General features: G+C 35.6%; 3 protein-coding genes across 4 annotated transcripts in view; all 3 read right to left on the bottom strand.

Annotated features, from left to right (window-relative positions):
* Positions 1-391: 391 nt before the first annotated feature.
* LOC109050572 (AP-4 complex subunit epsilon-1-like) lies at positions 392-10,874 on the bottom strand. Its single transcript, XM_042715058.1, has 19 exons — positions 10,574-10,874; positions 9,628-9,699; positions 9,431-9,554; positions 8,760-8,833; positions 8,559-8,681; positions 7,623-7,781; positions 7,237-7,403; positions 7,057-7,130; positions 5,892-6,014; positions 5,702-5,811; positions 5,207-5,346; positions 5,010-5,122; positions 4,807-4,925; positions 3,636-3,932; positions 2,843-2,954; positions 2,573-2,711; positions 1,763-2,003; positions 1,106-1,654; positions 392-603 (listed from the first exon to the last, which is right to left on the bottom strand). Exons 1-19 carry the CDS (start codon positions 10,700-10,702, stop codon positions 409-411), a joined length of 3,060 nt encoding a protein of 1,019 aa, XP_042570992.1. The 5' UTR covers positions 10,703-10,874; the 3' UTR covers positions 392-408.
* Positions 10,875-11,522: 648 nt separating this feature from the next.
* Positions 11,523-20,150, bottom strand: gnb5a (guanine nucleotide binding protein (G protein), beta 5a). The gene is made up of 11 exons (XM_042715057.1): positions 19,909-20,150; positions 18,708-18,844; positions 18,546-18,587; positions 17,882-17,958; positions 17,282-17,414; positions 17,059-17,202; positions 14,414-14,505; positions 14,085-14,133; positions 13,593-13,689; positions 12,187-12,353; positions 11,523-12,099 (listed from the first exon to the last, which is right to left on the bottom strand). The coding sequence occupies exons 1-11, from the start codon at positions 20,009-20,011 to the stop codon at positions 12,088-12,090; spliced, it is 1,053 nt and encodes a 350-aa protein (XP_042570991.1). The 5' UTR covers positions 20,012-20,150; the 3' UTR covers positions 11,523-12,087.
* Positions 20,151-22,170: 2,020 nt separating this feature from the next.
* Positions 22,171-26,428, bottom strand: part of myo5c (myosin VC) — a 22,756-nt gene continuing 18,498 nt past the window's right edge. The window contains exons 33-42 of one of the 2 annotated variants that reach the window (XM_042715056.1): positions 26,209-26,293; positions 26,032-26,130; positions 25,802-25,956; positions 24,760-24,849; positions 24,465-24,615; positions 24,314-24,389; positions 24,086-24,268; positions 23,503-23,677; positions 23,329-23,409; positions 22,171-22,689 (exon numbers count right to left, since the gene is read on the bottom strand). In XM_042715056.1, coding sequence (XP_042570990.1) covers positions 22,537-22,689; positions 23,329-23,409; positions 23,503-23,677; positions 24,086-24,268; positions 24,314-24,389; positions 24,465-24,615; positions 24,760-24,849; positions 25,802-25,956; positions 26,032-26,130; positions 26,209-26,293 — 1,248 coding nt within the window. In that variant the 3' untranslated portion in view covers positions 22,171-22,536. Of the gene's footprint in view, positions 22,690-23,328; positions 23,410-23,502; positions 23,678-24,085; positions 24,390-24,464; positions 24,616-24,759; positions 24,850-25,801; positions 25,957-26,031; positions 26,131-26,208; positions 26,294-26,428 lie in introns of both variants that reach the window. The other variant, XM_042715055.1, reaches the window with a different exon arrangement.

Raw genomic sequence — 26,428 nt, 5'->3', positions numbered from 1 at the left:
GGTATACATTTATTATTTTTATTAACCAATGTATTTATTACTTTTACATATTTTATAGTTTATTATTATTTATCTATTAAAAATAAATTACTTCATCCTTTATTATCATTTAGCAGGTTACAAAAAGTTTATTTCAGTGAATGCTGTTTTTAAAAAAACAAAACAAAAATCAATACAGTTTTAAGTGACCAGCCATTAAATTAGTTATTGGATCACAGCTTAAAAATAAATGATCTACAATCAATATTTTAAAAATATATATTTATTTACACTAAATCAAATTAGATCAAATCATGCATTGCTTTATTTCTTTAGTAATCATTTCTTAATTATGTAATGAAAAAATAGCAATGCTTCTTAATTGTTGCAAAATAATGTAAAGTAGTTTGATGTAGTTTCAGACACGCATTACCTGATGAAGTCTGCTGCTGACAGTGTCCCAGAGAAAGAGAGTGTGTTTGTGTGTCCCGGTTGTGTTTGATAAGAGACGGTCCCGGTAAAGGACACGTTTGTGTGAGGCTCGTCCATCAGCAGAGCATAATGACACACAGACGTACTGTTGCCCTCCAGACAGTTCATGACGTTCCCTCTCAAACTCGCCGTCTAAGACAGAAGATCTGCATTACATCTCATTTGCTGTTTTAAAATATGTGGACCACAAAACCAGTCTTAAGTGTCAATTTTTCAAAATCGAGATTTATACATCATCTGAAAGCTGAATAAATAATCTTTCCATTGATGTATGGTTTGTTATGAGGACAATATTTGTCTGAGATACAACTATTTGAAAATCTGGAATCTGAGGGAGCAAAAAAAAAATCTAAATATTGAGAAAATCACCTTTAAAGTTGTCCAAATGAATTCTTAGCAATGCATATTACTAATCAAAAATTAAGTTTTGATATATTTATGGCGGGAAATTTACAAAATATCTTCATGGAACATGATCTTTACTTAATATCCTAATGATTTTTGGCATAAAAGAAAAATCTATAATTTTGACCCATACAATGTATTTTTAGCTATTGCTACAAATATACCACAGAGACTTAACACTGCTTCTGTGCTCCAGGGTCACATATTCTAAAAAGATTTTGTGACACACCTCCAGCTCCTCACAGGTTAGCTGCACTGCAACATCTTTTATTACAGTTTCTGTGCAGTTGGATATCAAGATCACAAGCAGCAAAGCTTCATCTCTGAACAGGCGGCAGGAGGACAGAGACAGGCTGGGGTCAGAGGTCAGGCTGATGACATCAGAGTGAGGTAGGTCTTTGAGGTCAGCGGGTAACAGTGCGGTCAGATCTGAAGACACGAGTGAAGGATGTTTATCCTGGAACGTGTTGGGCCGCACTATAACCATATCGCCACCTAGTATCTGAGACGTGTTTGCGCGTCTGTCTTCTTTAGTGTCTTTGTTTTGAGCCAGACCATTGGCTGTAGAGGATTTGGGGGTGTGGCTAAAAGCAGATATGGATGTGGCTGGCTCCTCCTCCAGCAAACTGCCATACAGGAAGCTGTCAGTCGTGCTATGCGAGGAGCGAGAGGAGGAGTCGGAAGACCTCTCGCTGGTGCCTGATGACGATGATGATGATGATTCGTGTGGGCGGGGCTTTTTTCTGAAGCGAGGGGGCGGGGCTTCAGATTTTCCCAGCTGAGAGGAAACAGAACAGTTGGCATTTACACAACAAATGCAAAGCATGTGATTTGAGTGAGTGGATATTTAGTAGCATCAATACAAGATACTATGACATTTTCTCACCAGAGACATGGAGCTCCCGGCTCCCAAACCAACAAACAGAGAGGAAGCCAGCTGCAGTTTGTCCTGGTTTTGTGTGGAGGGCTCCGGCTGTGGCTCTAATCTCTCTGCTGCCTCCTGTTGGCCAGAGGGCTGAACTGCAGCACTGGGTTCATCCACCGGAGGTGCTGTTGTTTCATTTTGTCGAAGATACCCATCTCTCCCCCAAACCCTCTTTACACCCTCAAGAATCAGAGTGCTGGAGCTGAAATGATACTTAAAGTTACTATACAAACGTACACTAATGTTCAAAAGGTAAGACTTTTTTAAGTCTCTTCAGCACACCAAGGGGCCGTTCAAACAGTCTTTGCATTTAAACGCGCTCGGGAATGGTTTTTAAAAAAGCACAGCACAGATCGCGAGGGTCTCAAGATGCGCTTTTGAGACGTGATGCAATAAAGGAAATAACAGAAAAAAAGTCAAACAGCAGGATATATATAGAGAATATCAGGCTCTTTTTTTTTAAGAAACTGGTTGTGATAATCGCTTGAAGAAATGTTACACAGTCCAGGGTATCTGGATACAGCCGGATACATATGTTGTCATGCCAACCTGCCATTGTAAAAAAAAAAAAAGCTGCAAGGCTTGCCCCGCCTCCGGGGTCTTCTGATTGGTCCACTGTTTTAGAACTGACATTAATGAGCGGCGCTGCTTGTAATAGTTGAAATTCTTTTAACTTGGCACGCCATTTAAAAACGCCGCTCATGTACGAGACGCTGCGAAAGACGCTGCGTAATATTGTAGACAAAGACAGCACGCTACACAGATACCCACCCTGCCTTCTGAGAGAGTTCAGTGCTGTTGCCCGAGAGTCCTGAACTGACGGACAGTAGTGTGGGAGACTGTCTGTCCGTGATGCTACACGATGATAAACTTACAGGCAGAGAAAAACTGTACGGCTCCAGATTCAATGCTGAAAAACAAAACCAGTCAGTCAATCAAGCTAGGAAAGACACGAGGCTGCAGAACTATCTATTTAAGGACAGGATACATATAGATGTGGTGAACTATAGAGTTTACTGTAGTCTAAATAACAGACTGCACCTCTGTCCTCACACAGCTCTTCCTGTCTCTGATGAGGGGGTTTATATGGTGCGGCTCCTGCAGCCAGTGCCTCTGACACAAACCCATCCAGAAATGATAGAGAAGAATCAACCTGTGAAGAAAATACACAAACTACAGCAACAAGTTGGGTATTTTAAGTTTTACTTATTTGAATGCTCAAAACATGAAAATCAAAAAAGAAAATCTGAAATCAACACTTTTATTAAACTGATCAAAAGTAAATAACATTTATAATGTTACAACAGATTTGTATCTCAAATTAATTAAAGTTCTTTTGATCTTTCTGTTCATCAAAGAATCTTGAAAACAATATCACATAACAATATGAAGCAGCACAACTGTTTTCAACGCTGATAATAATCAGAAATGTTTCAAATCGGCATATTAGAATGATTTCTGAAGATCATGTGACACTGAAGACTGGAGTAATGATGCTGAAAATACAGCTGCACATCAGTTATTTTAAATTGTAACAATATTTCACAATACTGTATTTCTGATCAAATAAATGCAGTCATGGTGAGCAGAAGAGACTTATTTCAAACAAATCCTACCGTGTAAATAATATGCTACATCGGCTCAGTTTACTGTTTTGTTCACTTAAAGTGCTCTAAATCTGTAAAAACATCCTTAAAGGTACACTATGTAACTTTTTTGTTCAAAATTGATTTAATGAGTTTTGTTTATAAACCGCAAGAGAGCCAAAAGTTACATAGTGTAGCTTTAATAAGATTAATTTGTCATAATTGGGACAAGCATTCAGGCCTGTTACCTCCATGCTGTCCCAGGGGGCTCCACGGGGCAGGACCCACTCATAGAGCTGTGAGTCCTGGCTGAGCTGCCGCAGCTCCTGGGCCTGCTGACGGAGCACCGTGTCCTGGGAGGACGAAAGACTCTCAGCCAGGTCCAGAATCAAGTCTGTCTGGCCCTCAGAGATCTTGGTCAGCGCAGAAAGAATCCAGACCCGTGTCTCTGAGCTCACGCTTCTCTGATCCAGCAGCTGCGTCAGGAGCCGGATGACCTCACGCTGGTCCACGGACTCTTGGAGGTGAGCGTATTCTCCAAGCACCTGAGCGAGCACACACACACACACACACACACACACACACACACACACACAGGTGAACAAACATCACTTGTGAGTTTCCAGAAGCTCACTGATTTCATTTGCAGTTCTTTCCAGTAGGGTTTGATGTTAGCATGTTTCCAACCTAATGACTCAGAACTGTAACAGGCACAAAAATGCACCACACACAGGGCTTACTTTATCATTTTTATTCAAAAAGTAAGCAATTTATATTTCTATTACAGGTTTAAAAGGATTCCATCCATCTTTTTTCCTACCAATCATAATGCGGTAATTTACTTTAGCGTAAATGTTTAAAAAAATTAACATTAAAATATCCAAATATGTAATATTAAACTATAAATAAAATTAAATAATATTTAATATAATATTATATATTAAATTGGTTATCTGTCGTAGCAAAAAAATAATTTAAATGTTTTAAAATATATATAAAATGTTAAATTAAATTAGTTATAAATTAATACTAAAGAATAAATGGTTAATAAATAAAAATTATTTAATAAAATTAATTTAATATTAATATTATATAATAGTTATATAATGCTCAGTTATAATATTAATATAATATATAGTAATATTCAGAAAATATCAGATGAAAACTGAAAACTGAGCTAAATAATGAAAGTATTGTCTTCTGTAGAGTCTGTCTTCTTTTTTTCTTTTTTTTAATATATACATTTATTTACCTAATAAATAAAAGTATTTTGGGGATTATATATTTTTTCTGAATATTTTTCCCTCAATTTACCCACCTTAAACAGCCTCTAACTAGAATTTGAATCAGCCTTATAGCAGAATTTTTGTTTTGTGTGTGTGTGTGTGTGTGTGTGTGTGTGTGTATAGTCGTACACACCCAGCTCATGACCTGTAAGAAGCGCTGGGGCAGATGAGAAGCGTCTCCCTTCAGCACAGTCAGATACGAGTTGACAGCATAAAGCCGTAACTGATCATCTTCCTCTTTAGACTCTGAGCCTGAGACAAAAGCATCAGAAATCTAAAACAACACACCGTCTACCACAGTTTACAGCTCTTAGATTGTCTGTACTTCTCGTTTACCCTCCGCCAGCAGTCGCAGGAAGTTGTTTGGGACGTCCTGTTGCAGCAAATCTCCACCAGTGGAAAAAACATCATTCATCGTCTGAATGAACCACGAGTTATCTGGAGCAAACGTAAGGGTTATCATAGGAACATAACAGCGGACATTCATTTTATAGGAAGTAGTGCATTGTTCATAAACTCATAAAAAAGGATATTTTTCAGCGAGCTCTGCGACTTTTCCGACCAGATGGATGATGGTGTGCTCGTCGCTGCAACCGTGCAGGAAGTCCAGCATCTTCTCAACGATCACCGTCACATTCTGAGCATTCGTGATCCTGAACAGCAATTCAAGAGTCTGAGAGAGAAGAAAGAGGAAGAGATGAACACAAGACTCTTGATTTGATGGGAACTAAGATCAGTTAATGAGCTGATCTGCTATTTGTGAGAGCATCACATCGGTTGACCAGGTTTTGATGGTTTATAAGTTGGATTTTCTCTGTGCTTTTGTTGTTGTTATGACATAAAATAATAGATATGAATTGAAAATTTTAAATAATGACACATAATTCATAATTATGAGACAAAAAGTCATATTTATGACCTAAAAAAGTCATTATTATGATAAAAAAGTTAAAATTATGACATCATGAGTCAATAATTATGGATTTTTCTCATAATTATGACAAATTTAGATGTGGTCTGTTCATTACCTCTCTTTTGATAGTGAAATCTGTGTGGTCCAAGCACTCAATGATGGTCATCTGATGCTGCAGGGCGAGTTTAGCATCATGCTGGACCACATACGTCAAGGCTTTCAAACCTGAAAAATGCACCGATATGTGAGCAGCTCGAGTGAGTTCGGGTTAACTAACTAGTGAAAGTCAAAAGCAGGAGTTTTACCAAGATATCTGAGGTTGATCTTCGGAGAAAGAACAAAATTCCCAATGCATCTCGCGGCTTTTTCCAGCAGCTCAGCTTTGGGGTGGATGGTGTAGATGGCCTTCACACACTCATAGAGGATTGCTGAAACAGAACAGCATTCATTTTGCTGATAAAGTATCGTTCACTCCATTAGAAGAGATGATTTTTGATGATTAGTTATTCTTTTGTTAAAAAGCAGAAATAAAACAAACAAACACACATTTCTGCATAGTGCTTATCAGACACTTACAAAACAACAACTATCTTTAACTAGATGCTAAAATTATTAAAGCTATATATATATATGTGTGTATGTGTGTGTGTGTGTGTGTGTGTAAGTAAGTGGAAGTGAAAAATAAGGTTAAGTACTAAATTATTAAAACTTTAGTAAAATTAAACAAAAGCCACACAGTAATATAAAATATATAAAAAAGCAAAACCACTGAAAGACACATTAGTTGAATTAATTTTGATTACAAATTATGGTTTGGTCAATTAGAAAAGATGACTTACAATTTTTAGTTATTCTTGGATTAAAAAGCATAACAAAAAGGTTCTGCATAGTGGTTATCAAACACATAAAGGATTAGTATTGGTAACAAGACACTAAAACTGTTAAAGATTGTTTTTGTTCATTGAAAAAAATCAAAAGTATCAAATAAAGAATGTAAACTAATAAATTTCTTTCCTACCAACTAAAAAAAATAAATTACAATTAATTACAGTACAAAATTACTAATACTTTAATAAAAATAAACAAAATAAAAAAGCAGTAGTAAAATGAATAAACAAAAAATGTTCTGCATAGTGGTTATCAAACACTTATAAACGACTGGTAAGCACAGTTTGTCAACTAAGGCTAAAACAAACTATTAAAGATTGTTTTCGTTAGCTGAAATAAAGTTGAAATATAATATTATAAGTATTAGATGAAAGATGTAAACTTGAAAAGATGTAAAATGAAAATTAGGACATTATCAACTACCTAAAATACAACTACCTAAAATACCAGAAGTTTAGTTAAAGAACTAAATTACTAAAATTAACACTGAGAAATTGCAAAAAAGCGAAACCCCCGAAAGACACACGATGTGTTAGTTTAATGACAAACTGTGTGTTGGTCCATTAGAAAAGATGATTTTACCGTAAGTGATGTTGTGGTTCATTTCCGCTCTGCGCAGAGACTCGTCCAGAACTTCATACATCAGCTCACTAGTGCTGAAAAATTAATAGACACATTTACAGTTTTTTCCAAGTTTTTAGTGCATAATGTAAGCATGCAAATTGGCCCGCAGCTTGTGTTTGCATGCCGGCCCCTCGGTACCTTCGGTCCTCTTTCCCGAGCAGCGAGAGGATCCTGAGCAGCTGGATCTGGAGCCACGGCGCAGGAACATTGTGATAGTTAAAGTCCACCGGGAGCTTCCCGCCCACCACCTGCTTCAGGATAGTGACGAAACTACCCGTCAGGTCCTTATAGTCGTCTGGACTCTCCTGATACAGAGAAACACATCAGATGTGACCGACTAGCTACTGCATGATGGGACAAAACCACAGCCAATCAGAACATGTCTAATGTTTACTTATACAGCTGGTTGTAGATGGTAAGGTCAGGATGAAAATGTAGACTTGAGTATATTAGAATGTATTATGAAATAAAAACTTGGTGTAAACACTGACATTGAAGGCCCATACTGTACGCTGAAGACTGACCGTGATCAGCTGTAGGTAAATATGTAGAGATGATGTCATGACACCCGGATCTCTGTCGCACAGGGCTTTTCGAAACTTGGCATGAATGTGCTGGACTTGATTCGGAGCAATAAGATAAAACTTATACAACGCCAGGACGGCTTTCCTCCGAATGATCTCTTAAACGGGAAAGAAATACAATAATATGAGTCATTATTAGACTGAGAATCAAATTGTCCAATATACAAATAATTTCACCCATATTTACACTTTTCTTAACTGGAAAACTGGTTATTAGTTCATTAATATTGCAACTTCTGGTTCAATGCATGAATATGCATTCAAAAGGAAACTGGTGTTCACAGGTAAATTCAATTAGTATTTCTTAAATTAATATTAAAACAATACATATTACATATATTTATATAAAGTGTTTTGTTAATGTAATTAATATTGTTAATAATAATAATTTGTAAATGATGATTAGTTATTATTAAGTTAAACAAAGTAAAAATAAAACAGAAATGATGTTTATTGGACCTTTATTGTTATAATTAACTAAAACTAATTTTTTTTTTTTTAAGATTCAAGATTTTTCTTAAGATTTAAAATTTATTAACTGAAATATTGCTTGAATAAAATAAAAATAAATATTAAGTGCCTTGGCAATGTTAAGTATTAAAATACTAAGAAATAGATTTAGAAATATAGAGAAAAATTGTAAAAATGACAAAAGCACACAATAAAATTACTAAAACTAAAATTTAAATGGAAGCTAAAAATATAAATGTTTATTCTAAATATTTCTAAATACTATAATATTATAAATAATAACACAGTAACACATATCAGCCATTTTATATCATATCTGAAAGCCTTATATATATATGGCTTTTCGATATCTTTAAGTGTTGAATTGAGAAATGAGTTGTGTGTGTTGTGGATCTCGCTGGCTTACTTTGGATACGACAGCTTGTCTTCCAGCAGAGGAAGGACAGCAGGTATCATGTCTTTGGGAAACACCTGAGCTACTACAGTCAACGCCATGTATGCTTCAATGACGTTAGTGCTCTGAAGATCCTGTCACACACACATCAGACGTTCAGCCATACAGTTTACGGAACAGCTCCAATTAAAGCTAATAAGAACCGAGCTCACTTTTAATACTGTGTTTACCAGCAACAGCAACAATTCATGGCCTTCATTAAGAAAAAGAGACACCGCGAGGTACCCTAGACCGTAAAAGAGATTAAAAGATTAAAATCATACACATTCAGGGTCCATAATTAACAAGAATCTCCACATAGAGTTAATAATATATATTTGTGACCCTGGAGCACAAAAGCAGTGTTAAGTCTCTGGGGTATATTTGTAGTAATAGCTAAAAATACATTGTATGGGTCAAAATTATCAATTTTTCTTTTATGCCAAAAATCATTAGGATATTAAGTAAAGATCATGTTCCATGAAGATATTTAGTAAATTTCCTACTGTAAATATATCAAAACTTCAGTTTTGATTATTAATATGCATTGCTAAGAATTCATTTGGACAACTTTAAAGATGATTTTCTCAATATTTAGATTTTTTTTTGCACCAGATTTTCATATAGTTGCATCTCAGCCAGATATTGTCTTATCATAACAAACCATACATCAATGGAAAGCTCATTTATTCAGATTTCAGAGGATGTATAAATCTCAATTTTGAAAAATTGACCCTTAAGACTGGTTTTGTGCTCCAGGGTCACGTATATAAAAGTGTAAAGTGTGAAATATGAAGTGTACTGTGCATCTGTTATGGTGAGGACTGGAAATGCGGTAACGTACCCACTCTCTTCTCCAGCACGCCGCCCTGCTGGGCCAGTTTGATGGCGTGAATGTAGGTGAAGGAGGCGTCGTAGCCCAGCATCTCACAGTACATGGCTCGCACCATGATCTCTCTCATCTGCTTCTGTAACACACACACGGAGGTCAAATAACCAGCTTCTGAGTGACGGTGATGATGCAACGACTGTATCGCTCACCATGCTGGTGTTGGGAGATGACACCTGCTCTTTCATGGAAGACAGCTCCTGTTTGATGAGGCTCTCCTCCTCCTGCAAATGAGATCATGCTTAAAATAAAGAGCACTGCATTGCATTTTAATGTGCGACTGCTATGACCTTGATAGTGTGCATTTGTATATTTTACTAAATTATTATTATCTATTAACATTACAGTATTTTAGAAAAAACCACCTTATTTCTATACAAACAACATTATTATAAAAATAATATATGTTTTATATTATCATCATTATTATTATTATTATATAGCTATTAATATTTTAATATTTATAATTATTATTTACCATTATATATATATATATATAAAAAAAATAAAAATAAAAAACCTCAAAATAATAACAAAAAAACGATAACAAATAAAAAAAAAATCATACAAAACAATAACCTTAATCTATTATTCAATATTCGATTTTTATTTATTTAATATGCGGTGTCTAGGACCTTAATAGTGTGCATTGGTTTATTTTACTAAAAAAAAATTCTCTCTTCTTTTTTAATGTTGTAAATGGTCCTTTTTGCTGTTTACTTGTTACAGTTTTTATAAATACAATGTTTTATAATATTTTTGTTATAATATAAATAATACATATATATATATATATATATATATATATACCATATATATATATATAATATATATATATATAAAATACACACACACATACTATTATATAATTTATTTCATTATTATTATTATTTATAAAAATAAAAAAATAAACAATACAACTATTCTGTATAATCAATTATTCTGAAATCATGAAATTTTCTAAATATAGTACTAATTAAATAAAGTACTTATCGCCAAACTGAAAGCGGAACCATTGTCACTGCTTTACCTGTCAGTGTCTATATTTATTCTTCTGTCTGTGATGTACTTTTATTAATAAACGAATAGTTAACTTACATTTTTAGATGTCAGTTCTGTGATGCTCTTGACGAGTTGTCTCAATCTGCTGGTGATCCTAGCAGCTCCAGTTTGAGAATCAAATAAACCCGGCAGAGCAGAGAGCGTTTTCTCCACAACATCACTCATTTCAGCACGACAACACAGACGAGCAGATTATGAGACACAGACGAGACCATACATGAAGACGAGTGCACTACAGCACGACAAATACCTGTAGAACACCTACACGACAGTCAAAACACCGAGTATGAAAACACAAACCAGCATGACTAGACTTTCTCGACGCCTACAGGAAGTGCGCTGCTGTTTTCATAATAAAAGTCTCTCGAGCGGTTTTACAGCTACATGAATTTTTCACCTAAACAACAACAATAATAATTAAAACTTAATTTTATAAAGACGTTAAGATGTCTTTATAATATTAATATAGTTTTATTATTACATAGATATTATGTATCTATCTAAATGTCTAATAGTTTTGTGTATCAATTTATGTATTTATTAGATTTATTTAAAGACAACAAAATTAAATAACTGTTTTTAGAAACAATATAAATCTGAGAACAACTTTTGTGTTTTAAGTTCCACAAAGCTACATTCAGTTTTGTAGAATTAATTAATAATTTATAACATTTGGTAAATGTACAAAAAAAAATAAAAAAATTACGCAAAAAAAAATTTACGCAAAATAATTAAAAACTAATAATCCAAACAAAAAAAAAAAAAAAAAAAAAAAAAAAAAAAAAAAAAGTGGGGTTTGGACTTTTCATTTTTGGATGAACTGTCTATTTAATAACTCTAGAAAGCTCACTTTAAACATTACGCTTTACTGAACAGTTTTATTATAAAATAATAAGTAATGAATTTAATTGCATAAATAAAACTGATCTAATATCAACGAAAGCAACTTCATGAAACATGAAATAAAGTGACCCCACATAAATTCCAGTGTTTAAAATCCATTTATTTGGTTAAGGTGTAGGGATATCTGTGTTGATTTGACACCATATATGATATTATGGTATATACACTTTGCTAAAGTAGGAAAGAACAACTATAGTTGTGTAGTAATTGAAAGAGAACGAGACCATAATGAATAATAGAGCATAACTGTTAGCTTGCATATCAGAAATAGAGTCCGCTAAACAATCTTTATCTCATTAACAACAACTCAAGCAGTCAGTCGAGACATCAGCCTCATGCACAGACCTAAACAACACGGAATACGTTTATATTTGTAGATTAATGTTTCAGATAAATTATTTCTTGGATCATGAGCTCAAACACATTCATACACATAAACTAGAACGCTGTCATAGAAACAGAAGCCATCCACACCATCCAAGTCCATCCCATAATGCCAAGCATACCATGTGCTGATTAGAGTTGGATGCACTGCAGTCCCTCTGTATCATATACTCTACTACACTCAACACACTAGTACAGTCTGCAGTTTATCCTTGGATCCAGCTGCGGTGAGAAAAGCCAGAAAGCTGAGGTTCAGCCAACATTCAGGCCCAGATCTGGAGAAGAAAGACAAAACAAATGTGAGATTTTCATCACAACACTTAGTATACTTGCATTGTGTTTTGACCTCTTTGTCCACTGACCCGTAATGTGTGATCCCAGGATCCCGAGCAGAACGCCGTTCCGTCCGGAGAGACGCGGAGCGTGCTAACCCTGTTCTCATGTCCAAACAAGATGGACACGCGGGTGCCCTTTAAAACGTCCCACACGTTGATGGTGTAGTCATTGTAGCCACCAAACAGCAGCCTCCCCAGAAAGATATTAGCATAGCATAAACAACAAACTCCTATCTGCAATAAATTATATGACCACAACAAGAGGAATCATACAAAATGCATGTTATTTTTTAATTAGCACTGACTTGAATAAGATATTTCACATAAAAGATAAAATAATAGTTGAGTTTATAAAAATGTCCCCGTTCAAAAGTTTACATCCCCTTGATTCTTGACACTGTGTTGTTACCTGAATGATCCACAGCTGTGTTTTTGTTCCCTTGTTTGTTCTGAACAGTAAAACTGAGCTCTGTTCTTCAGAAAAAAATCCCTCAGCTCCCACAAATTCTTTGGTTTTTAAGCAATTTTGTGTATTTGAACCCTTTCTAACAATGACTGTATGATTTTGAGATCCATCTTTTCACACTGAGAACAATTGAGGGACTCATACTCAACTATTACAGAAGGTTCGGGGGTGAAAACTTTTGAACAGGATTAAGATGTGTACATTTTTCTTATTTTGCCTAAATATCTTTTATTTATTTTTTTAGTACTGCCCTTCAAAAGCTACAGGAGATACGTACATGTTTCCCAGAAGACAAAATAAGTTCAATTTACCCTGATCTTCAGATTCAAAAAGGTTTTACCCCTGGCTCTTAATGCATCATGTTTTCTTCATATTTTATCTTGTGGACTATATGTAAATGTCTTTTATGTGAAATATCTTATTCAGGTCAGTACTAATTAAAAAATAATGTATTTTGTATTATTCCTCTTATTTTGGTAAAATAATGAACAATATATATATATATATAATACAATTAAAATATTATATATATATATATATAATACAATTAAAATATATATAGTATATGATATATGTAATATATATATATATATATATATGGCACTGTTTTTTTTTATTAAAATATATCAAATTATACATTAAAAAAACATATATACTAGTTTCTAAAATACCAAATTAAACATTCAATATGGAACTGTTCATATTCTTAACAATAAAATACTAAATGGAACCCAAATCATGTGCTCATTGTATTATGGGATATGGGACTGTGTTTTTTTTTTTTTTTTTTTTGCATTTTTGCTAAGGTGTTCAGAGTGGTTGCTAGGGTATTCTTAGTGGTTGCCATGGCATTTCTATGCGATTGCTAAGGCACCCTGTCCGTGCCATGGTTATACGCTGCACATTTTGCAAATACAATAGGTTAAGTGAGTATACAGTATGAATAAATATTACTTAATATGCTTACCGCTGAGGGAGAAATCCACACTAGAGGCTCCAAATATGATGCTCTCTTTAGAATAAATGGCCACCTCTCTGTCTGCCCTCAGGTCATAGAGACGACACTGTAAAGACAGAAAATAAAGACCAAATTAAACATTTTTTTGATTATTTAACTACAGTCCCTGTTTACATGTTTTTAAAGAAGTCTCTTCTGCTTATCATGCATTGATGTGCTCAGAAATACAGTAAAACAGTAATAGTGTGAAATATTTTTGACAGTATTGACACTGAAGACTGGAGACAAGATGCTGAAAATTCAGCTTTACATCACTGGAATAAATTACATTTTTAAAAATATATTACAATAGAAAATATATTTTTTCAAATTGTTTCAAACTGATTTTACTATATTTTAGATCGAATAAATGCAGCAGAAGAGACTTCATTAAAAGCATTTAATGTTTCCAAACTTTTGACAGGTATCATATGAAAAAATGTGAGAAGGGAAAAGACTCACAGTAGCGTCATCTGAGCCCGAAGCGAAAGCATCTCCGCTGGGATAGTACCTGCAGTGATAATAAAACACCAGCAGTCATGTGACAGTAAACACTACTTGAAGGTGCTGCCAAAGTCCATTTTAAGACAAGTCAGATCAGTCGATGACCATATTAGCACTGTTCCGGGCCTGTACGCTCTCTCGTGAGATTCTGAGTGTTTACACAGACTATAAATATTGACCAGTGCTGTCAAGGTCTTAAATGTCACTCAGTCTGCTTTGTGTTTCATTTTTATTTATTTTTTTGCTTTGACAAAACCTGAAGGGAGAAGAGGCCTGAGGACACTCACCGCACGCTGTTGATGTCTGATTCGTGAGTCTCAAAAGACTGGACGCACTGTCCTGTGCGCATGTCCCAAACGCAAGACTTCTTATCGCAGCCCTGAGAGACACGAGAACATGCGGGTCACTGCACAGGCATGTTAACAGCTCGATTGTGCTCATTCACTTTATGTTCCTTGATATGCTTTTTATAATATCAATAATGGCCAGCCATTGACTTAGGGATGTAACGATTAACCGCGAGCCACCAATGTGACGATTCAAATCGGTTGAGATGCTAAACAAATCGCGATTCAATTAGGGGTAGGAATTTATATGAATGCATGTCTGAGGGGAACTTACTGCATTTTTCTTTTCATCTTGCCTCTGTATAAAACATATTAAAGTTCATAAGTGCAGCTCTGCTTTGTTTACAGCGGTAACCGAGGAAATGCTTTAAGCGCCACCTGCTGCGGTGTTCGTAAGTGCTTTGTTTACAGCGGTAACCGAGGAAATGCTTTAAGCGCCACCTGCTGCGGTGTTCGTAAGTGCTTTGTTTACAGCGGTAACCGAGGAAATGCTTTAAGCACCACCTGCCGCGGTGTTCGTAAGTGCTTTGTTTACAGCGGTAACCGAGGAAACGCTTTAAGCTCCACCTGCCGCGGTGTTCGTAAGTGCTTTGTTTACAGCGGTAACCGAGGAAGCGCTTTAAGCCCCACCCGCTGCGGTGTTCGTAAGTGCTTTGTTTACAGCGGTAACCGAGGAAGCGCTTTAAGCCCCACCCGCTGCAGCGTTCGTAATCACTTTGTTTACAGCGGTAACCGAGGAAACGCTTTAAGCGCCACCTGCTGCGGTGTTCGTAAGTGCTTTGTTTACAGCGGGAACCGAGGAGGAAACGCTTTAAGCGCCACCTGCTGCGGTGTTCGTAAGTGCTTTGTTTACAGCGGTAACCGAGGAAACGCTTTAAGCGCCACCTGCTGCGGTGTTCGTAAGTGCTTTGTTTACAGCGGTAACCGAGGAAATGCTTTAAGTGCCACCCGCTGCGGTGTTCGTAAGTGCTTTGTTTACAGCGGTAACCGAGGAAACGCTTTAAGCTCCACCTGCTGCGGTGTTCTTAAGTGCTTTGTATACAGCGGTAACCGAGGAAACGCTTTAAGCTCCACCTGCTGCGGTGTTCGTAAGTGCTTTGTTTACAGCGGTAACCGAGGAAACGCTTTAAGCTCCACCCGCTGCGGTGTTCGTAAGCGCTCTGTTTACAGCGGTAACCGAGGAAACGCTTTAAGCTCCACCTGCCGCGGTGTTCGTAAGTGCTTTGTTTACAGCGGTAACCGAGGAAACGCTTTAAGCTCCACCTGCCGCGGTGTTCCGTAAGTGCTTTGTTTACAGCGGTAACCGAGGAAACGCTTTAAGCTCCACCTGCCGCGGTGTTCGTAAGTGCTTTGTTTACAGCGGTAACCGAGGAAACGCTTTATGCGCCACCTGCCGCAGTGTTCGTAAGTGCTTTGTTTACAGCGGTAACCGAGGAGACGCTTTAAGCTCCACCTGCCGCAGTGTTCGTAAGTGCTTTGTTTACAGCGGAAACCGAGGAAACGCTTTAAGCTCCACCTGCCGCAGTGTTCGTAAGTGCTTTGTTTACATCGGAAACCGAGGAGACGCTTTAAGCTCCACCTGCCGCAGTGTTCGTAAGTGCTTTGTTTACAGCAGTAACTGAGGAAACGCTTTAAGCTCCACCTGCCGCAGTGTTCGTAAGTGAGGAAACGCTTTAAGATCCACCTGCCGCAGTGTTCGTAAGTGCTTTGTTTACAGCGGAAACCGAGGAAACGCTTTAAGCTCCACCTGCTGGCAGAGAGTGAATCTGCGTCTCGTTCAGCTCGTCTGCTGTTTCTGTTAAATGCAGATATTTTTATGTATAGTTTCACAAAACTGAAGTCAAACCATTCTATTTTTGCTTCAAATTTCTAAATTATACAATCTAATTTAGATTAAAAACTGCTCATGTTGCATGTATGCAGCATCTTTGTTTGGATCCTGATTAAAATGCAGTGGTTGCCTCTCATTTTAAATGGAAAACTTGTTTTGTTTATATAAAGAGATTTATTTGTGTTACTTATTTATTTTAATTTGGGGCTTGTTTTAAAATTTCAACTTAGTTTTGTTATTTACATTTACATTTAAATTTTGTCATTTAGAAGACACTTTTATCCAAAGCGACTTACAAATGAGGACAAAAGCAATCAAAACCAACAAAAGAGCAATAATATGCAAGTGCTATATTAGTATATTATTATAGGGTTATATTTCAGTTTCACAAAGAAACGTGCAGCATTTTGTCCAAGCAATAATAAAAGGACACATTTAATTTATAATTTGTCAAATCTCTTTTTGTAAAAAAAAAAAAAAAAAAAAAATCGTGAATCGAATCGTGAGTTGAGTGAATCGTTACATCCCTAACCACCAAGGAACACAGTTTCAGCTAAAAATCTTCACCTACATCTTGGATGTCCTGAAGATGAGTACATTAACAGCAAATTTTTATTTTTGTGTGAACTATCCCTTTAAGAAGGCAAACAGGGTCAGTTATGATCTCATGTTGACTCTAGGGTAATGTGTCACATTGGTTTGTTAATGGAGGCTGTGTGTGGCTTGTGTTTGGCATCAGCAGCTCAGTTCCCACCCCTGACACAAATGTGTTTCCGGTCTCAGAGGGAGCCAGATCCAGACACAGCACATCAGCCGCGTGTCCATGGAAGCTCTGCAGCATCTGACCGCTCTCTACATCCCACAGAGCACACGTGCCGTCACCGCTAGACGTCAGGATCTACCGCAAACACAAAACACACCACAACCAGTCAAATGCAAGACACCGTCTCATTACTCCACCACGTATTCAAGCATACCTGCATATCTGAGTTAGTAAAGCAGCATGCAGACAAGTAGTTGGTGTGCATGGCCACTGATTTCTTCTTGGCGGCGAGGTTTTCATTCTTGTCCAGGGATAGAGGGTACACAGAGCACTTATTGTCCAAGCCACTGTGAAAAACAATGGTGCAGTATGCAGTATTGACAGATAATGGGTAATGCTGTTCATTAGCATTGTTCTTCTGTGAAACAAGTATGTGATTTAAGCATGTTTCTGCAAATATATTATGGTGTTTTTATGCTTTAGTGCAGTCAAAAAAAATAGATACATCACCTTTAATAAAATAAATCAAGTGAACAAAAAATGAAGCTAGCAAGCAATTCTCCATTAATATTATCTGCATATTGTTGATTTTATCCAGTGAGGATATTTTGTATTTACTAAACTTTAAAGTGTGTGACATCTAAATGAAACAAACAAAATATTGTTTCCTAAAAACTCCTAAAGCTTTCTAGCCTTTACACAGGTTGAAAAACCTTGAAGTCCCGCCCCCAGATTTTTGCAATTGGTTTAGCCAGATGTTTATTGCTCAAAGAGAGCGATATAATGCTTTTAGTGAAAGAGCCAAGAGACTTACCCACAAGCCACTGCACATCCAGAGGGGGCGTAAGCACAGGCCATGACCCACGTACAGGGCATAGTCACCGCATGCTCCTGTCAGGACATTTAATATACTCAAATATATTAAAAGCACCCCTATCATAGCTAAAATACAAAACCATAAAAATAAAAATTCTGTTACTTGAAAATGAAATGAATGGTAACTGAGACAAAAAAAAAAAAAAAAAAAAATTCAAATTTATTTTAAACGTAGTTACCATAGCAACATTTCTCATTTTCATTTAGTTACCTCGATGTACTAAAATAACTAAAACTATATAAAAATGAATAAAAATATGTAGACTTAAAAAAATTAAAACTAAGAGAATTTACAAAAAAACAAATTTATTTCTAAAAATAAAATAAAATGAAAAATATAAATTATTTCTAAACATTAACTATAAAAGTATCTATAATAGTATCTAAATTAAACACTGATTATTAATAAAATTACATTTGAAACAGAAGTTAAATAAGCTACATTTTACATCAACATTAGTCAAAAGCATACTGTACACAATTCTATAACATAATTAGTGACTAATGTTATATGTAAACTTTGGGGACAATTTTTTGAATTATATGATATGGCTGTTGAAATCATGGAAAATCACTTTTTTGACGTGTCAGGTTCATTTTACCTTATTTGTTGTAAACGCATCCCATACAATCACCTTTCCATCTTAAATACAGAAGAAAATTGAATAATTATGGATACAACTACTGCATTTTTTGCATCATTTCCAAAACTGTGTGACTGTGAAAGGAAATGAGTGGGATTGATTTGTGATTTACAGACTGACCTGAGAGGAGCTGACGATTCTCCTCTTGTCTTTACACCAGTCCAGACACAGGACTTTATTTCCATGGCCTTTCAGAGTTCGTCTGGTCTTCATGACAAACTGACCCAGAGCCTCAGTCTTCTCCGCCACTTGATGTACTGATGGGAGCCACAACATTAATGCTATTTTGTTTTTATTTTTCATTAACCTGTCTGCAGTTAAATGCATCTTATCAAACCATTAGTGAACAATACTTTAGTAATAAATAAATCAAATGTGTAAATATATAGAACAAATGTTAAAAATACTTATTATAACTGAATAAAAAAAGCTTAAAATTGAATGAAAGTTCTTCTTGTGAAGTAATTATTAGCAGTGCTGTTATTGTTGTTACAAACCTTTAAATATAGCTGAAATAAAATAAAAAAATTATAGTAGATTACAAACTTAGATCCAGAAATGTTGCCTTGGAAACAAAGTAAAAAAAAAAGGTAAATTTGATACACTAAAATCGCTAAAACTGAAATATAAATAAATCAAAGCTAAATAAAAATGTTATATCAATAAAAAAAGAATGAAAATGACAAAAGCACGTAATAAAATTACTAAAACTTAAATAAAAATATATGATAACACTTTACAATAAGGCTCCATTAGTTAACTACTTTAGTTCACGTGAACTATGCATAATCCTTAAAGAACAATACTTCCATTAATTTTAATGTTAATTCCAACATTTACAAAAGCTGTGCTTGTTCACGTTAGTTAATGCACTGTGAATTAACATTAAATAACAACTGTATTTTTATTAACTTACATTAACAAAGATAAATAAATAATGTAATAAATGTATTGCTAATTGTTTGTTCATGTCAGTAAATACATTCACTAACATTAACTAATTGCTACAGTCCGATATATTAATACTGGAACAGTAAAAGACTGCCCTCTTTCTCAGAATATCGTAATGTGATGCTGAGCGGAAAAATAACAGTCTCTTGTCGCCACCATCTTCATCATCATCATCATCTTCATCATCATCATCATCATAATCTTCATCTTCCTGAAACCTGCTCAGTTTATCTAAACGGCTAATGACTCCGATTTCCTCTTCAATCAGATTTACTGTAAACATATCGATTCATAAGGACAGCTGCTGACATACAGTGTCTTCATTAAACACACACACACACACACACACACACACACACACGGTTCTTACGCTCGACATCGTGCAGTTTGGCTCTCTCCTCCTCCAGCTTCGTCTTCAGCGTCTCAGACTCGGTCTTGAGCGTCGCCAGAGTGTCGCTGGGCTGCGCGGCCATTTCCACGAGAAAACTCAAGATTTCGACGGGACGAGGAGTGTTTTGATGGCGAGAGGAGAGCCTGGAGACGGAGGAGAGTCAGTGGAGACGGAGCGCACGGATGATGCAGCTGGCGTGACGTCATGAGGGACGTGCGCGCGCTCGCTCGCTCGCTCTCTCTCTCTCTCTCTCTCTCTCTCTCTCTCTCTCTCCAGCATCCGTCTGAACCCCCAGAGAGGCGCTCGGATGTGTGTTATATGATCAATATTTGCGCTTTCCACACCGACAAGGGCTTCTCAAATCCCTGACTGGAAAACATATGCTCTATAAATTCAGAATTCCATTTTATCACTCTGGGGATTCACACCAAAATAAATAAATAAAAAAAAAAAAACAAACAAAAAAAAAAAAATCTATATATATATATATATATATATAATATAAATATATAATACAATTACTTTCAATTATTTACGTATTTACACTCATTTAAATATTTGATTCCATTCTGAAAATATTTGTTTAATCCTTAAAGTGCCATCCCCCTTTTTTGAATACATATGTGAAAGTGCACTATTCAAACTTAAATTATTATAATTCATGGGCGCTTTGGAATACAGACCTAAGGTTGGACACTTTTTTAAGAAGACAATCTGCAGATGATTGCAGAAGTGGAATCCTTTCAAGATATTAAAGTATCAAAAAGTTAATTTACTGTTAAGAAAATGCACTGTTCCGTTTTTATTTTATTTTACAAAAAAAATGTATATATTTTTCAAAATATTTTTGAATCCAAAATTGGTATAAAATGAAAGCCTTATGTCTAAATAAGTTATGTTCCAAATTTGAAGTTGATGTAAAAAAAAAAAAAACTGAGGCTCCTGAGAGATTTTATTTAGGGCGTTATACCACAAACAGCCACCGGGTGGCATCACAAACTCCACTGAATTTTTTTTATGCATTTTTCTGTCACAAATGTCTAAATATCTCTGTCATTATTACATCTATCACAAAATATGATAGATATGAATCACATGAAATATGAATCACAAAGTATTTTGTCAAGATTATAAAAAGTTTTGATTCTAAAAGACCATAATACATTTGGTAACATGACACCTGACTCCGCCTACTAAGGGGAAGGAGACTGCCAAAAGATATTAAAGTACAATTTCCATGGTAACGCAATGTCCGATTTCAAAATAGTTTTCACAGGATGAATTTTGAGGTTTTAAGTTTTCAGATGACATGTAAGTTATGAGTATTACTAAGATATGTGACAAAGAAAAAAAGACAATGAAAAAAAGAGCGCCAACGGTGGGCCAGTGGCGCTTAAGAGGTTAAAAAGTTAAACCTTTCTATAAGGCCATATTTGGTATTTGGCAACGCTCGTCAATATATATATACACACACACACATACAGATTATGTCATGTAAAAAATGGTAGTATTAGTCGTTGCATTAATTGTAACTATATTAAAATGTGCCCTGAAGATTTTAATGACTGTATTAGTAGGGCAATATGCAATTGATCATTGAAAATAATTAGAATTAACTCAAAAGAAAATATTTCAGTAATGAAATAATGGGGGAAATATGTTTAATTCCAATGATAAAAATAACAAGATATCAAAAACTGAAACAATAATAAATTAAATAGCACTAGTTATAAAATTACACATAAATAAAGTTAATACTTAAACAAAAATTAAAACATAAACTAATAAACATAAAAATTAAAATATAACCTAATATTAAATAAAACCTAATTCAGTATATTATTAATGCTATAATAGTATGTGAAAGTAAAACATTGCAGTATTGAAAATGGGGAAAATGAGCTTAATTACACTGATAAAACAATAACCAAAATAATATTGAGAACTGCAATAAGAATAATTTAAAGCTAAACTTTAGAAATATTTTTATAACAATAAAAACAAATTAAAAATGACCAAAAATGGTTGTAAAAATAAGCTTAATTTTTCTCTTTCTTTTTATTTTAGTATGAAGTATAACCTGCATGCTTGTGAAATGCACTCTGTGAGATTGAGATTACTGGTTGCAAGATTAGTTCCAGGGCTTTCCATCTCTAGTCACCAGAGGATTAACCATCATAAATATTGCATTTCCACGCATATTGTGAGAACTAAGAGTGCTAAGAGTGAAGAGAGGAGGGCTCATTTAGCAGTTGTGTTTATTGATTTATTTCAGATTTATAAAAACATTTCAAAGGAAGAGCTATTTGTGACAATTATGTAGGATTTACAAAACGGAGCTGAGCATTTGAGGCTGGTTTGGGATCTTGAAATGTATGTTCCAGTTTCTGTTCATAGTTGATCTTGTAAAAAAAGCTGTTCTAAAAGAGTTACTAAGTCAGAATACTAATTTAGAGAACATGTGATTAAAATCTTTACAAATAAATCAAAACATATACAAGAGCATTAATGAGTTTATATTAGCAAATCAGCTACTGTGCAGTGTTCACATGATTCATGCTGATCCTAAGTACCGGTCCTGATATCACCAAGGTCAGAGGTTAAAGGTCAAATGCGAGTGACGAAGCCCAGACGGAGGTTGCTGGGCACCTGTAGGAGTTCTAGTGCTTGTGCTGAGGAGCAGAAGGGAAAGGTGACCTGGAAGCGATACTGTGAATCCATCATCAGCTGAGACGACCCCTCGCGCTCCTGCAGCAACGCCTGTTACCATAGAGACAGTACAAGGGCCAATCATACGATGCTCGATTCTATGAATGATTTGTGATTGTTTACCTTTCTATTTCCATTCAAAAGTTTGTGGTCAAGTGTGATTTGTTTTTACGGACGTTAGTACTTTTATTCAGCAAGGATGCATTAAAGTGTTCAAAAGTGAGAGTAAAGACATTTATAATGTTACAAAAGATTTCTATTTCAAATAAATACAGTTTTTTTTAACTTTCGCTTCATCAAAGTATCCTGAAAAAAACAAAAAGCATCATGGTTTCCATAAAAATATGAACGAGCACAACTGTTTTCAACATTGATAATAATAAGAAATGTTTCTTGAGCAGTGATGATATTCACATAGATGATTTCTGAAGATCATGTGACACTGAAGACTGGAGTAATGATGCTGAAAATACAGCTGCGCATCACAGGAATAAATTATATTTTAAAATATATTCACATAGAAAGCACTTATTTTAAATTGAAAAAATATTTCACAATTTTAATTATATTTTTGATAATAAATGCAGCTTTGGCGAGCAGAAGAGACTTATTTTAAAAACATTAAAAAACGGTACCAACCCCAAACTTCTGAACAGTAGTGAATGTGCTTAAAAAAGAGAAAAAACCTACCTGCACTTTGCGGACAAACGACGGAGTGACGCGCTTTTCGAAATCATCAATGGGTGTGTAGGAGTTAAGGATTTTCACAATCTACAAAACCAGAAAACAATCAGATCCTAAGGGCTCTTATAAATGAAGAATTAAAAACTGACATTCTATGGCCTACACAGTCTATATAAGCACCTGCACAGGAGAGAGCTCAGAGCATCTCTGCTTGATCTCGGCTGCGTCTTCATCTGTGGTCTTGCTGACTTGAAGAAGCCAGGCGACCTGAGAGAGCGACCCCAGCGTTTCCATGGCGCAGCTGCTCTGCAGATCCTTCTCTCGCAGCCACTCCTCTAGATAACTGATGTTACACCTGAAAAAGAAAGATGGGGATGTTCAGAAACACATATTACCAAACCTCTCATACTATCTGTGCAGTAAATGCAATGCACACTTTACCTTCCAATTTCAGTGATGTATGAACTGAAAACAGATGAACACCTCCATGGTATGTATAGTGTGCACACTATGCGAATGCTCTGTATTTATGAAATTAATTTTTAAACTTTCCGAAACCTTTTCTGAGGCTTTGGACATGTTAAGCATGAGGATACAACTCTTTAGCAATGCAAACAAGTCAGAATGCATGAAATGACACAACACATCAAAATAAAAAATAAAATAAAATTATAACAAAAAAAAAAAAATCAAATCAAACTCACCCAATATAAAAATAACATTAATGCATATACATGAAACTGCAGCTGCGGCATGTTTGCACCTGATCTGCATGCCCTTGCGGCAGGAGCACAGGTCCTTGCGGAGCAGAATGCTGTTCACCGATGTGGCTCCGATGAGGAAGAACAGCTGTCTTATGACCTGACCCTGCAGCTGCGGCTCCATGCCATGCTGCACCATGCTGGTGTGGAACGCGTCGAGCTTCTGCAGGATGTCTGTGACGCTGAACGGCTCCGACCCGCCGTGGTCCCCGCCGTCCTCATACACGCTGTTCGAGCGCTTGCGGAAACCGGTGGGCTTCATGCTGGAGATTCCCTGAAGACTCTCGTGCTCCAACATCCCAGGGACTGAACGGAGAGAGCGGATTGGTTAACGAGATGGACATTACATTAAACGTCAATGCATCGACTCTAAATGCATACTGATCATGGGAAAGAGCGCGTCCTCCATCACGCTGATGAACTGATGGTAGATGTTGATGGCGAGGTCGCTGAGAATCTGCCGGTGCTCTGACAGGTCGAAGTTCCTCAAGCAGTTCTTGTTCTGACGAGGAGTGTTGTGCTTCATGAACTCCTGATGATGGAGAGCAAATAAAGAATCTCAGTGATTGGTTTCAGGAGTGATACAGTAAGATATCTTTGAAATTAAGCGTCGATGTATTGAATCAGGAAGTACACATAGTGGAAGGGAGTAGAGAGACACAGAAAAGGGCTTCACCTCGTCTCCGCTGTACTGTTTGAGACAGTTGAGGAAGTGATATGTGTTTGAGAGCCAGAAGGACAGAACTTCAAAACTCTCCTGGTGGTTCTGAAATCATAGTCATCACATAATAATCATCATTTTAACCACATCTCTGAGGATTCTGCAGGTTGGTTGCTGGTTTTGAATTATCAGATTAGTTTATGAATTACATTAGTTTGCTCGAATTTAGGACATAATACAATGGGTGACAGAATTCATTCATATTTATTTCATTCAAATATTTATTTTGCTTAAAGAAAATTAAGCATGTTTACAATTATTCTATTTTTACAGTGACATTATATTTTATTATATTTTATTTTATTACTGTATTTATTATTATTTTATATTTATTGCACTGCTGTATTAATAATATATGTATATTTAAATCAGCATTAAAGGCAGTACAATAATACAGTAAACATTACCATGTTTACAATATCACATATTATTATATATATATATATAAAAAAAAAAATATATATATATATATATATATATATTATATATATATATATAATTTTTTTAATTGCATCATAGTATTTGTTGTACTGCCTATAATCAGCATTTAAGGCAGCACAACAAATACTATGATGACAATTATATATAATATATGATGACAAATATATATATATATATATAATTATTTAAAAAATATTTTTTTATTTATATTTCTTTATGTTATATTTAAAAATATTTTTTTATTTATATTTCTTTATGTTATATTTCTATATTATATTAATACAAATATTTTTTTTTTTTTCTATTTTATTAAACTATTGACATGGAGATTTGCATTACAATAATGAGAATTCACCCACACAAAAAGTACCTGCATTAAAAGCAGAGAATAACCCTAATTAAAAACACAACCAAATCATATAAAAATCCACATCTGTCAAAAACATCCAGAAAAAGAAGAATCTTTACATATTCCAGAATATAACTAAGGCCTTGCAGATTCTCTGAAAAGATAACAGAGGCACATACAGCACACACTCAGTGCACAGCGTCTTACCGTGATGACCTCTTTGATGGCTGAGATGATGCCGTTCATGAGGGACTTGAGTTTGTTTCCATCGTTGAGGTAATCGCCGTGTCTCACACACATGAAGAGGAGATGTGCAGCCAGACCAGGGATCATTAGCACTCCCACACCGCGAGGTTTCAGCTCTGCAGATTACAAACCACTGAGTAAATGATGACTTATTTGTGCACATGTACACGTGCTCTAAGTGCTGGATTTACCCAGTATAAGCGTCCGGATCAGCCTGCCTTCGTCCTCCTTCTTGTACTCCAACATGCCCAAGTACTCTTTGGGCACAGCCGGTGCTGCTTTCTGATTGGCTGATGAGGATAGAAAACATGGAGAGGATGAGACCGGATTGGCTAAATATAAAATCAGATGAATGGAAAGAGCTGTACCTGTCGCATGTGTTTGAAGAGCTTTGATTTGGTCTTGGAGTCGTTTTATCAGTCTGTCCTTCATGTCCAGCTGCTCCTCAAAGTCCTGGAACCAGAAGAAAATGATCTTAAAAATCAGATTAACATTAAGATATTGACCTTTTTTGGATTGCAAGACCTAAATGTCTATCAGGAGGACACTGATTCTGGTGCCAACAGTCCAGTTTTAAAATAAACAAAT

Source organism: Cyprinus carpio, chromosome A25 (assembly GCF_018340385.1).
Source record: "Cyprinus carpio isolate SPL01 chromosome A25, ASM1834038v1, whole genome shotgun sequence".
Classification (NCBI taxonomy): domain Eukaryota; kingdom Metazoa; phylum Chordata; class Actinopteri; order Cypriniformes; family Cyprinidae; genus Cyprinus; species Cyprinus carpio.
Note: the sequence above shows the minus strand (reverse complement) of the source record. Positions and strands in the feature narration are given on the sequence as shown.

What these genes read in the sequence shown, in the direction of transcription:
- LOC109050572 (XM_042715058.1), bottom strand. Translation starts at nt 10,702, where the DNA reads ATGAGTGATGTTGTGGAGAAAACGCTCTCTGCTCTGCCGGGTTTATTT. An exon ending in CAGAACTGACATCTAAAAAT is followed by an intron (nt 9,700 to 10,573) that starts GTAAGTTAACTA and finishes TCTCATTTGCAG; the next exon opens with GAGGAGGAGAGCCTCATCAA. An exon ending in CTCGGGAAAGAGGACCGAAG is followed by an intron (nt 7,131 to 7,236) that starts GTACCGAGGGGC and finishes TTAATTTTTCAG; the next exon opens with CACTAGTGAGCTGATGTATG.
- gnb5a (XM_042715057.1), bottom strand. Translation starts at nt 20,011, where the DNA reads ATGGCCGCGCAGCCCAGCGACACTCTGGCGACGCTCAAGACCGAGTCT. An exon ending in GAATCGTCAGCTCCTCTCAG is followed by an intron (nt 18,588 to 18,707) that starts GTCAGTCTGTAA and finishes TTCTGTATTTAA; the next exon opens with GATGGAAAGGTGATTGTATG. An exon ending in TCAGACATCAACAGCGTGCG is followed by an intron (nt 14,134 to 14,413) that starts GTGAGTGTCCTC and finishes TTATCACTGCAG; the next exon opens with GTACTATCCCAGCGGAGATG.